Below are 12,785 nucleotides of genomic sequence, written 5' to 3' on the forward strand. Positions count from 1 at the left end.
AGCTGGAGCTGTCTCTGTGCCAGGGGAGCTGTGATGAGCAGCTCCAGTCTTCCCTGCTCCTGGTTGAAGCCATTGTGGCCATGGTCAAAACCAGATGAGGCTTATTTTATAATTACACAGTTAAACAACATAATTTAGTTCAAATATAATTTAGTGACATGAATGCAGCAGGAATGCAGTGCAGGCTCTGTTAGTGTCTGGTGCTTTGTAATTTAAATCAGTCTTCCTGCACCAGAGCATCTGGGGAGGAGATGGACCTGTGAAGCCATGCACTGTCCTCTTCTGCCTTGGTCAGCCTGGGCTCTTGGAGATCTCCTGCTTTTGGAGGAAAGGGTGGCCAGCTTGGGCCAGAGGTGACTGTGGGGAGCAGAGTGTCACTGCCCTTCAGTCCTGGTCTCCAAGAAAAGGAAGAGGCTGGTCGTTTGATGGCTCTTAGTGACTCCTGAATTTCTGGAGGTTTAAGGGCAGTGTGTTGCCCAGCTGGAAGCTGCTGATCTTTAGGGAGTTAATTCTTCCTCCAGAAGCTCTCTCTGCCTCTGTGACATGGGAGCAATGCTGCTTCATTTCACAGCTTTCCCATTTTATGGTTGATGGTTAAAGTTGGAACATTTCTATCTCCTTCTGCCAAGAAGCGTTTAGAGCAGTTTTCATGAGAAACATTAAAAGTTGGAGGTCCACAGCTGATGCCCTGCCTGCTCTGCATTAGTCACTGGGGGGTAAATGTATTTAAATGAAGAGCTGTGGCAGTCTTGCTAGCTGAGTAATAAATCAGGGCTGAGAAACTCCATGAAGCTGAATCTTAATGCCTTGGCTGGGAGTTGCAGGGTGGGGTGGTAAAGCTGATGGAATGGTGGGATGTTTCTAAACAGAATGTGCCTGCCCTTAGTTACACTGCCACAGAGAACATAAATACTGCTGCATACACAGCTGAAGTGCTGGAAATGGCTTTTTGTTGGTGTTGCTTTCCTTGGTTCCTGTCTCCGCTCACTGTCAGCTCTCGGTGCTTTGCCTCCCCGTGGCAGCAGCAACAGGTAGGGGAGAGATCCAAAGTTTGCCTCCATTCCTCTGCTTAGTGCCTAAATCCTGGCACTGTGACACCAACCTGTAGGAAATTATAGTGCTTGAGCACTTTCAAGGACCTGCTAGAAATATTTCATTATCTGAGGAATTTTGTGGAATACCCAGAAGGTGATTATAAACCTTGGAATGTGGCCGTGTCTCCACAAAGCACTCCGGCCAAACAGCATTTGGAGGTGACACTGAAACCTCCACTGACCCTTTCTTCTTTCCAGATTTGGGTTTGGTGCCTGCAGCCCTCAGGCTGTGTGTTCCTGTCCCTGCCCAAGCCACCCACGCTTGGGTGCTCCTCTCAGTACCATTAACAGAGCCAGTGCTTGCCTGGTGCCCGCAGTGCCAGCCTGTCCTGGGGGGCCCCAAAGCTGTTCTAGGGGTGAAGAGAAGGTGTCAAAGCACAGGCAAGGGTTCTGCCATGAGCCTTCTGACTCAAGTGTAAGGCCAGAGGTGCAGCCTCAGAAGGGTTTCCTTCAGAACAAGATTTGAAGGTTGATCGTTTCCTAAGAAGGTGATTTACAGAGCTGCCCTCTCCTGTCAGTGTGTCTTTCATGTCTTTCACCCCTCTTACAGCTTCTGCTTGCTAATTTGGCAGAAGGCATTTTGTACCATGTTTATATAAATTAAATAGATAAAAAATAGACAGCTGGTAGGTGGAAGAGTTTTGGCTAAAATGACCCTGAAGCTCACCTCCCTCCTCTGTGTGACCCATTCAACGTGTGATGTACTCCAAAACTCCAGATTTCGTGCCTTGCTCAGCCTAGGAGTTTATCCCTCGGGGTCTTTCTCTTTTTGTAGGGACTCTTTAGTAGTTGTTAAGACAGAATGTCCAGTGAAAGCTTCCTCTCCAATTAGGATATTCGTTGTTTCTTTTCCATGTGGATTCTCTGAAGCCTCAAAAGGGGTTTTGTTCAGCCTTTAATTCAATTAAGAAATCAAGCAAGTGATGTAAATCTTTTTAGGCTCATTGGTTTCGGTGCTCATGACTACAGCTGTAAAGAACATCTCCTGCACGGTGCAGCTGAGCAGCTTAAGGGAGGGAGTGTTTTTACAGGCTGAGATTTCAAGTGCTGCTGGAGCTTTGTGGATGATTTTGTCCCTTTGTAGCAAGGGGCAGAGGAAAAGCTGCAGTCAGTGATGGTGGCTTGGTTTAAACCTGTTTCTGAAGCAGCAGAAGCCTCCTCTTTGATAGAAACCCACTTTCCAGCTCGGTGACTTCTATCAAAGGTCATTAAGGGGTGTGAATTAGACTCAGAACAGCTGGTGGATGGTGAGTGATACCAGGGGACAGGACACACAGTGGTGACTGTCACAGCAGCTGCTCCTGCACATGTCCTTTGGCACTTGCTGGGAACAACCTGCCTGCCCAGGAACACAAGGTCAGGCTCTCATCCCTTGTAGTCCTCACATTTAAAAAGTGACATCTTGTGTTTTACTTCTTGTGTCCATGTGCTTTCTTGCCTTGTCTCCAGGTGCCCCAGCTGCCAGCCCAGTGTCCTCTGTCCCACCTCTCCTGTAGGATGGGATGGCTTCTGCTAAAATGCTTTACTTTATTGCCAAGGTCTTCATTGCAGAATGAGTGACAAGTTCAGCATGATACAAAACTTTCCTTATTAAAGAGAAAGTTGGAGTCAGAACTCCCTCTTTTATCTTGGTGCCTTGAGTTCTGGTTTTTATTAAACCTTGGGAACTTATAAAACAATTGTGCGTGTGTGTGTGCATGTATATATAGATATATGTACACACATCTGTTGTGTTTATCTTCAAAATATGCATTTTTATGGCATTTGTATGCAAGGAGATCTTAGTCCCATCTTTTTTTTTTTCCATAAACTTTTCTAGTTTAATTTCCTGTGGATTTTAGTACTACCTTTAGCTTACATTCCCTTAAACACAGAATTAAATATTCAGGTTTTTGCACACTGTCGCTCTGTTTTCAGACAAAACCAGGAGTTATAAGCAGAATTTTTAGGGGCTTGCTGTTGCTGGCTGTGCACTGGGAACACAAGTGGATCGAAAGCCACATTACAGTGCATGCCCTGAGGCAAGCAGACCCTTGCTCTGCCCTGTGCAGCTGTATATTTAGCCTATATGCCCTTTCCAGTAACAGCCAGGAGAGGATGCCTGGGGAGGAATGCGAGTCATCATTTCCCTGAATGCCATCCCGGGATCAAGTGATGCCTGAGCCAGGAACACTGCCTTGGTAACTCTGCCTTCTATAAAATTTTCTGCCCCACCCTTTTTATTTTTTTTTTTTTAAACCCATGTGAAGTTTATGACCCTACTGGATCCTTAAGAAAACCCAATTTGTTTGAGTTAGTTTGGCTTCTGGTCCTTTTATTAGAGGAGAGCGTGGGCTCTTGTTTCCCATCTCCCCAGTGCCCTAGTGCATCCCACTTTGTTCTCTTTGAGCTTCATCCAGGAAGGATCCAATTTATACCTTGGATTGTCATCACTTTTCTCTGCCAGCTTTCCCTTGGGATGGGCCCGGCTCACAGGATGCAGGAGGTGTGGAGTGCCATTGTTGAAGCTGTCCCTCTGCTTTGGCTTGTTGGTGGATGTTTATATCCTCATTTTTCCTGTCTGCTGGCAGCAAGCAAATGGCAGTTCTACCTGGCTGCAGTGTTTGTAATTACAGGGGAAAAAAAGATTTCTGAGGCCTTCTAAATACTTGGGAAGATAATATCTGAGTTTCCTTTCAACTGAATGCACTTGAAGATACGATCTGAGTTGGCTGTCTGGGAATAACAAAAGTGGAGGAAGGGATTGATTGTGGTTGCTGAAACTTTCATCAAAGAGTCAGGAGTGTTGCCTAGCCAGAATCTGCAGCTGCTGGTCCAGCACAGTGGACACTCAGACATGGCTTGAGCACAGGGCAGGGAGCACACAGAGCCTGCAGGGGGCCAGTCCAGCAGGGTGGATGAGCAGGGGCACATCCAGGTGGTTTTCCAGCAAGTCTGTCAGGTCAGAGTGGAAGTGTGTAGTCGAGAGGCACCTGTGGGTACCATACTCATCCCTCCTGCTGGAGGCTGGGGAAGGTGCTGCCTCCAGAGCAAGACTTGCCACAGCATCTTGCAGAGGAAGTGTGCTCTGCAGGGAAGAAAAAACATGCTCCAGCTGCCAAAAGGGATCTGGTGTCCTTTGTGCTGCTGCTGCTGCTCTGCAGTGCCCCTTGCATGTACCTCAGCAGGAGTGCCCTGGCTGGGGGCTTTGGGACTGCCAGGCTGCCTCCTCCCCTGCACAGCACTTGCTGAAGTGCTTACTGGAGCATGTCCTCAGTGCTTACCTCTGCCAGGAGAAGAAGTTTTTCTGGTAATGGAGTCCCTAATTGGGAATTGGGGAGGACAGTGTAGTAGCCCAACTTCTGGACAAACAGATGGGGCAAAAAGGAAAACCAGTCTCTTTGCATCCTTTGTCACTCTCACAGAGTGGTAATGAAGGTAGCAGAAAGCTTCCTGTCAGCTACAGGAAAGTTAAATATCTCAGTGCTTGCTCTAGCAGAATAAAAACTGCTGCAAGGTGTCAATGGCAGTGACCACTTCCTGCACAAGTGTCACGAAACTGCCTGTGGCTTCTGGAACTTGAGCGCAACAAGTTGGTGACAGCTTGCAGGCGAGTTCCCCATCAGCAGGAGGGTGCTGCTTATTTCCCTGCCCAGCACACATTTTTAGCACTGCTGTTTCGGGTTTGAGTTTGTTTTTTTTCCCCTAGATTGTTTTTCAGCGTCAGGGTTTCCTGTTACTGACACCAGATGTGCTGGAGACAAGCAGTGCAGAAATACAAGAAGGGAGGAGGATGAAAAAAAGCACCTCTTCTTGTGCCTATGTCATTTGGGCTGGCTGGGTGTCACTTCTGGGCACCTTCACCACCTTTGATGTGGTGACAATACACAGTGGGCACACCATGTTGAAATGAAGCTTTGGGGTGAAGAATTGAGTACAGGTTGGTACCTCCTGAGCTGATGGTGTTTGGGGTGATCAGCTGTTGATGGCTGTGGGGGGAGAGGGTGGAAGGGGCTCCAGGGGCCTCAGGAGCACTGATCTGGGGCATCCCAACTCAGGCAGGTCCCTCAGGGTCTGATCTCTGATCATTATGCTGCTGTTTTGGTTTTGGTGCACACGTGGCTTTGAGCAGGCAGCTGTGAGTGCAGCATTAAGCCAGAAATTGCAAGAGCTTGTCCTCCAGCCTCCATGTAAGTAAGGCCACCACCCCCAGATGTGCCTGGTTAGTGTTGTGCAGGACAGGATGCTGTCCCTCTGAGCAGTGTGGAGTGGGGAGAGCTGTGTCTGGTGGTGAATCTTCTGTCCTCTTCCTGGCCTATTCCTCATGGCAGATGCCTGCCCTGAGCCTGTGTGTGTCTGTGTGTGTGTGTGTGTGTGTGTGTTTTCTGCTGTACATCCCTGTCTGTAGCTCATCCTGTGCACAGCAGTGTCTGGAGCTTGCGTCTTTGTGAATGTCCATGGCAGAAGCCACTGAGGTTGGAAATAACTCCCAGAGGCATTTGCTGCACTCTCCATAGCCTTTAACACAGTCTGTTGGAAGGGCTGCTGCCTTTGTTTCAGGGTACGTCCGGAGCAGGGCAGGCACAGAAACTCTGACCATTCCCTACATTTCACCCTCCAGGCTGTTCTTTGCACATACTGCATGCCAGGCTTGCAGGCTAGCACGCCCTTGGGCTTGAGGAGACTGTCAGTTCATGGCTTGGTGATGGGCTGCTGTGCCCAGACACACTGCCTGCAGGCTGTCTGTCCCTCCTGCCCCCCATCCTCCCTTCCCGGGCTCCTTGGGCACAGCGCAGCCCTCGGGAGCCCTGCCCGCCTGTGCCCGGCCGTGCCGCCAGGCTGGCACCAGGGGTGCCCGCTGTGGTGTTTGGGAGCGGGCAGCAGGGCCGGCAGAGTGCCATCTTTGTGTGCCTGGCCGGGGACGCTGCATTTCAGCATTTCATCATTCCTCTGCTCGCTGCCCTGACTCGCCGGCGTGCGAGAGCTGACGGGGCTTGCCCGGAGATCTCCTGTGGAAACATGCACGAGATCTCTGCACAGACAATAGCTCTGCTCTGCAAAGGTGCACCAAGTCTTTAGAGCTGAGTTTGCTTCCTTAGAGAAAGGCCACTTGTTTAATGCTGTCTTTAATGAGGATATTGGTAAATAAGCAATCAGGTAAGTGGGATTCCTCCTAACTCCTAAATATCTTCTTAACCAGAGTCAAGAATTGCACAGCAGTTACTTGAGCTTTCTGCACGCTGGGCTCAGTGGCATTAATATGCTGGTGGTGATTAATTACCGCAGCCCAGTGATGTGATTGTGTGCTTGAGCAATTGGATTAGATGCAGCTGGACAGAGACTTCACTTTCACTGGTTCTTGCTGAAGTGGTGTCGTAATCGGCCACAGAGGAAGAGTCATTTCTAGGACAGCCACCGTCCTCTGGCTGGGGTGCTTCCCCTGGCTCCACACCTGGGTCCTGATGGGCAGAAGGAAAGGTCTCTGGGAAAATGTGTGGCTAGGAAAAGCTACTTTGTCCTGCTCTCAGTCTTTCCTTTCAGTCCCATCTTCTGCCTGCGCTGTTCAGCGTTCCTGGATAACAAAGGTACAGCATGTCCTTACCGCGTCAGTGGGTCTCAGAGCTGCATGGAGAGGGAGCAAATTCCAGCATTGCCTTGACAAGTCAGCATCATATCAAATGCAGCATCATAACTTCACCAAGCAGGCCCAGTTCGTGGCTCTGTGAGGGGGTTTGGCACTGGAGATCAGGAATCAACCTTGGCACATGCAGCAAGCACTAGGACTGAAGCAGATGTTGATACTGACTTTGATGTTTCATCCAACACTCTGAAGGCTTGAACTTGAGACCAAAAGAGCTCTCACAGAAGCACAAGAATAAAGAGAAAGTCAGTTCTTTCAGAAGATCAGACAGAAGGAAACATCCTGAAATTCAGGACTAACCTGAACCTTTGTGTTTGTTCTGCGAGACTGGGCAGTGCAGATCCTGCTGGAAGGAGGAGCACAGTGCCATGTAGAGAAGCTGGGGTGGTCTGGCCTTCCCTCATGACTGGGAAGTGCTGCCTAAGTCAGTCAGCTCTATGGCCTGGTGCTTCCCAGAGATCAGCAGAGAACCGCCTGCAGAATTCCATCTGTGTTTGGGTCTTGGCCCTGTTTTGAATTTGTTGGAAACTGTGAAGCACTGAGGTTTTTGCTCCTGGAGGGCTCCAGTTCTGTGCCACTCACTGGTCATGGACAGTGACCTAGAACATGGACTTTTCCAAATACACCTGGGATGGTTTCTCTGCTGAGTCAGGGTTGTGCCCATGGTAGTGCCATGTGAGGTGGTGTGGGCTCTCAGACCAGAGGCACCAGGCAGGTCCCAGTGCTTATTCCAGCCTTGCTGCAGGTAACATTCACTCTTCTGCAGCTGCATCCAGACCCACAGTGCTGGTGGCCAGTAGACTTGCAGAGCAGCACTAGTGGCTTTAGGCAGGGGATCTCCTATCCCAAAAGGTATTCACCTTGCACTGATAGTCCATGTGCCCTGCAGCACTGCAGGGCAATGCCTTGTACAGCTCTGCTGATAGCTGCAACCACCCTGCTTTTCCTCCTTCACACACTGGGAGAGGCTGGCAGTGTTTCAGCTTCTGTCCATTGTGTGCTGAGGTGGAGCTGTGTTAAGAGGTGTTTTTTTTTTTTTGGTGGCGCAAGTTTGTTCTCAGCTCTTCTGTTTGTTCTTTGTTATCAGCTACTGAATTCCTCCTGTACCTCCTGTGTGCTCCACTCCTATATGCTGAGCCTGTTCTTCCATATTTTCCCTAAAATGAAACTCTGAATTTGCAGCCTGCAAGTGTCACAGGACCACATAATGGCCAGCTGCTGGGCCAGGGGGCGCATATGGGGCAGTGTTTGTTGACTGCTTTGATAAGTATTTCTGAAATAGGTGATGACTTCATCTTCCTCTCCTGCTCACCACAGATATCAAGAACCAGCTCCTTTCTGCCCAAATGCTCCTCTCCATCCAACAAAAACACCCCAGGCTGGATCACATCATTTGGCTGAGCAGCACAGAGCTGTGCCACGCTCATGCACGAGCTGCACTGCAGTGTGACAGGGCAGGGGCTGGCCTGAAGCACCTCTACAGGTGTTTTACAGCCTTGTGCAGTTGTACACTGTGTGTCTGGCTGTCTGGGGTGTCTGTCCTCTGCTAGGTGTGGATGCTCAGTGCAGCAGTGAGAGGCAGCCACAGGGCTGCTGCCACAATCCTCCCCCAGCCACAGGTCTCTGATCCTGCCTGTGCTTGCCATCAGGGCTTTCCAACGAGCAGGCTTCAGGAGAAGTAGCTCAGGGACAAGGTGCCATCACTGCAGTCACCATGCTCCAGGCTCCATGGAGCGTGCAGGTAGTTCCTTCAGCTCTGTAAGGCACAGTGCAGGGACAGAGCCCCCTGATTTCCCACTGTGATGAGCAGTGACTTCCTCAGGACCCCTTGCAGGAGTCTGCATCATCTCTGTAGCTCATTCACATGGCCTGTTGGATATTCTCCACCAGACATCTACTGTGGTACTCATTTACCTGCTGAGATAACTCTGTGCTCATCTGAAATCAATTGCAGTGTGTCAGATCCTCCTCTGGCCACACAGGGAGCTGGTAGGAGAGTTGTGCCCTACAGGGATTGTGACTTGTCCTTACCCAGCAGCCACTTCCTGAGGATAAACTCTGGCTCAGGCTCCTCTCTCTGGGTGAAGGCCATCCTGTGCTGGTGGTTTTTCACCCAGAGAGTGGTGGGGCACTGAATGGGCTCCCCAAGGGATGGTCACAGCCCCAAGGCTGACAGAGCTCAAGAGGCATTTTGCAAGGCTCTCAGGCACATATGGGATACTTGAGTGTCTTGTGCACTGCCAGGAGTTAGACTTGATCATCCTGATGGGCCCCTTCCAGCTCAGCAGAGTATGGGTCTGTGTTCCTTTGCCTTTGGGAAGAGCCTGGCTTTGCTTTCCTTGTTGTTTCATCTGGTATATTCCCCTCCCAGTCAGCTCAGACAGCTGGAAGCACAGGAGCAGCAGGGAGTGGCTTTTCTGTAGCACTGACCTTCTTAGCAGCCATCCTCCCATCTGTCTTGTGGTTCCCAGCAGTATTATCCTGCCTCTGCTGTCTCCTGTGCCTTTCACTTGAGACAGGTTCTCCACAGAGCAGCGGTCAGATCAGGTATCTGCCTGGTGGATCCTGTAGCCAGAGGTTATTGCATTCAGCTCCTCATTCCTCTGCCCACAGCCCCCTGTGCTGTGCCCTGGGCCTGTTACCTTGATATGGGAGGTGTCAGCCCTTCTCTGTGTGGGGTTTATTGTGAAAGGCCCATGGAGGGGTGCAGATGTGCAGATCCTTACTGCCTCTCAGCTTCCCTAGAGCTCAGGATTTAGGGTGAGCCACCAGACCTTATCTTTCCTGTTATTCCTAGAGCCTGCTGAGGTAGCCTTGGGCTTGGGTGCCTGCATGGGCACTCCTCTGCCTGCTTCTGCAGGCCTCTGGTGGGCAGCACACCCTGCCTGGCCACAGCACAGCTGAGCCCTGTTGTGCTGCTCTGGGAGCTCTGCAAGGGCAAGAAGCAGTGGGAATTCCCTTCCCACACAGACTGGCTCCAGGCTCTCTTGGGACAGCCTGATGTGCATCATATGGTGCAGACAGAACAGGCTAAAATAAATCCAACTGGGAGCCAGTGGTTGGAAGCTGTGCTGATTTGCTCTGGGAATTTGGAGCCGCTTCTCTCTCAGCCTGGGAAAAAGGAGTTGGTTCAAGGCATTAGGGAACCCAGTCTTGTGTGCTCCTGGCATTGAACAATGTCTGCTTGGTCTGTGTGTCTGTCCTGCCATCCTGTGTAACCCACCATTCCGCTCATCAGTGCAGATCAGTTACCAGGGGCTGTGCTGGCTGCAAACTGCCATACCAGCACAACTTCCCTGGGGTCCCAAATGGCTCTGTCCTACTCCAGGGATCCATTGGTCTCCTGCAAGCAGTCTGTGAAGAGGAACATGGTGGCACAGATCTGTGACTGCCATGGCTGAAGGCAGTCTGGAGGGAGAAGTGGCTGGGGAAACAAAGGAAACCATGGCCAAAGGAAGAGAGAGAAAGGGGATCCAGGGAAGCAGGGAGGTGGTAATGATGGGGATGAAGTGAAAGAACATAACAACAAAGTGAGGGAGAGCTGGAGATGTGTCTTGGCAGAGTGTGGGCACAGGTGAGCTGTGCAAGCAGGAGAGAGCTGGATAGAGTATAAACCACTGTGTGTGCATTGCTCACTTCAGTCTGATTTGGGGCTGCATGTTGCAGGCCCCCAGGTAAACTCTGAGCACTCTAATACAAAAAGCTGGACCTGAGAGGAGACCTGGCTTGAAAACCAAGCTCATGGATCAGAGGAGCAGAAGCATCTGTCGTGTGTCAAGCCATTAGGATGGCAGCTTTGGAGTTCCAAATGTTTCTTGATATCTTTCCTACTGGGTAACTGGCATTTAAATCCACTGATATTCCAGCCTGGCTGCAGCTTGCCTTGAAAGGTCAACTATTGGTGTTGTGCTCAGTCTCAGCTTTGGTTTTATCTCCCTTGTCTGCCTACCTGTGACTATCTCAGGATGCTGTGCCTCTAGAGCAGCAGGAGCATGGCTGTGTGCGTAGAAAAGCAGGAGGATCTTGTTTCTTGGGAGATGCTGTATGTCAGAAGAAGAGCTGAGAGTGCTCTCTGATGGTTGTGGTAACTTGCAGTTAAATCAAAAGCTGAGGCACAGAGAATAACATGGCCAGTACCCTCTGCCTGTTGCAAGGTCACTGTGAGTTGGCTGGCTGGATTGGGTATCTGAATTAATGTGCTGATTGGATTTCCTGTGTCCAGCCAGGTTCCCAGGACTCCTAGGATGAGGCTGCTGTGAAGGACTGGTGGATCCCCTGCCCGTGCTGTGGTGCCTGCAGATTGCCCGCGATCCCCTTTCCAGCTGGAGCACCGTTGCCAAGGCTGCTGGGAAGAATGACTGTTGGATGCCTACTGCAAGCCCCTGTCCTGGGGAGGACTTGGCTCCCTGTGCTGCTGCTGGCAGCCTCTGCTCACTGCCACTGGCCCAGCGAGCCGGCAGAGGTGGTTCGGGACTGGGAGAACCAGCTGGAGGCCTCCATGCACTCGGCGCTGTCGGAGCTGCGCGAGGCAGTGCCGGCCGTGGTGGGCATCCCCGACAGCTCTGCCGTGGTGGGACGCTACTTCAGAGTCTCCATCCCCACGGAGTTAATTGCTTCCAATGGAGAGGTTGTCCAGGTGAGAAACACCACTCCCCAAGGATTGGTTTTGGTTACATTCATGCAGGATGGAGCGGGTCTGGGACAGTGTTCACAGGGGCCTTAGGATGAGGGCAGGGACGAGGATCTGACTCCATGTTTCAGAAGGCTGATTTATTATTTTATGATATATATTATATTAAAACTATACTAAAAGAACAGAAGAAAGGATTTCATCAGAAGGCTTGCTAAGAATAGAATAGAAAGAAAAATAACAAAGGCTTGTGGCTCAGCTCTCTGTCCGGGCCAGCTCACTGTGATTGGCCGTTAATTAGAAACAACCAACATGGGACCAATCACAGATGCACCTGTTGCATTCCACAGCAGCAGATAACCATTGTTTACATTTTGTTCCTGAGGCCTCCAGCTTCTCAGGAGGAAAAATACTAATAAAAGATTTTTCATAAAAGATGTCTGTGACACGGGTCACCCACTAACAGGCTGGGTCATGAGCCTGGCTGGGAAGCAGCCTTACAGTTTTGTAGGACTACAGAAGGATTTTTATAAAAAATTAGTCTCATCTCATTGCAAAGTTTCTCTCTTCTGTAACAGAGAAGACTTCTCAGGGATGACTAATTGAGATTGTTGGCTGTATTTAAACTGTGAGATGCTCTGCCCCTGGAATGATGGGCACATCCATGAGGAGATCCTGCTGTGGGATCTGGGGAGCTGCAGATTCCCTGGGACTGCTGCTCAGGCTCAGGGAGTTTGCTTCACTGTGGTAACAAAACATTGCCAGACAAACAGACCCTGTCTTGCCAGCGGGGCTTTGGGCTGCCTGTGACACTGTCTGTCCTGACCTTGCCTCTAAGTCCCCTTGGGAAAGATGGTAGCCTTTCCCCTTATCTGAATTAAACTCATACAAGGCACTGCAAGGACCTGAAAACTGAGTTTGGAATCCGTCCTGAGTGCAGGAGAGGGTTAGAATAGCCCAGAGGAAGGTAGGGACATGGCCAAACACAGGTGTGCTCATTGTTAGTCCTTTCCTGGAAGGGTTTGCTTGGATCACATGGAATTCAGAAAATTCTCTCCTTAAAAAGAAGAACTGCCTTCCAGTCTCAGGATTTCTTTTCAAAGAGCATTATAAAGCATTAGAAAAATACAAGCTTCTGGTGTGTCTTAGAAGATCAGAGGGAGATGGAGAGCAAGTCAGGAGCAAGTCTGACATCTCAGTTTCTCCTGGAAGGCAGGTTTGGTTTAGCTCTGTGTACAGTCCCACAGTTATCCCAATCCTGATACGTGATCCTGCTGGCTCCAGCAAGGGTGCCAGACCACAATGTGCCAGGGTGGGCAGAAAATCTGAAGAATGCAGCTGTTATGGACAGAGGGTCAGACAGGGGGAGGAGGGCAGCGGATGAGCCCCTGGCCATAGGAGTCAGGGAAGGGGCCAGGCTGGGCTTGGTGCCTCTGTGCTG

The 12,785-nt window shown here is 50.4% G+C and overlaps 1 protein-coding gene across 3 annotated transcripts in view; it reads left to right on the plus strand.

Annotated features, from left to right (window-relative positions):
* The window catches only part of DAG1 (dystroglycan 1), a 49,792-nt gene that overhangs the window by 23,340 nt on the left and 13,667 nt on the right, over nt 1–12,785 (plus strand). For all 3 annotated transcript variants that reach the window (XM_059479929.1, XM_059479928.1, XM_059479931.1), the window contains exon 2: nt 10,937–11,350. In XM_059479929.1, coding sequence (XP_059335912.1) covers nt 11,069–11,350 — 282 coding nt within the window. In that variant the 5' untranslated portion in view covers nt 10,937–11,068. The remainder of the gene's footprint in view (nt 1–10,936; nt 11,351–12,785) is intronic.

Source organism: Ammospiza nelsoni, chromosome 11, assembly GCF_027579445.1.
Source record: "Ammospiza nelsoni isolate bAmmNel1 chromosome 11, bAmmNel1.pri, whole genome shotgun sequence".
Lineage (NCBI taxonomy): Eukaryota > Metazoa > Chordata > Aves > Passeriformes > Passerellidae > Ammospiza > Ammospiza nelsoni.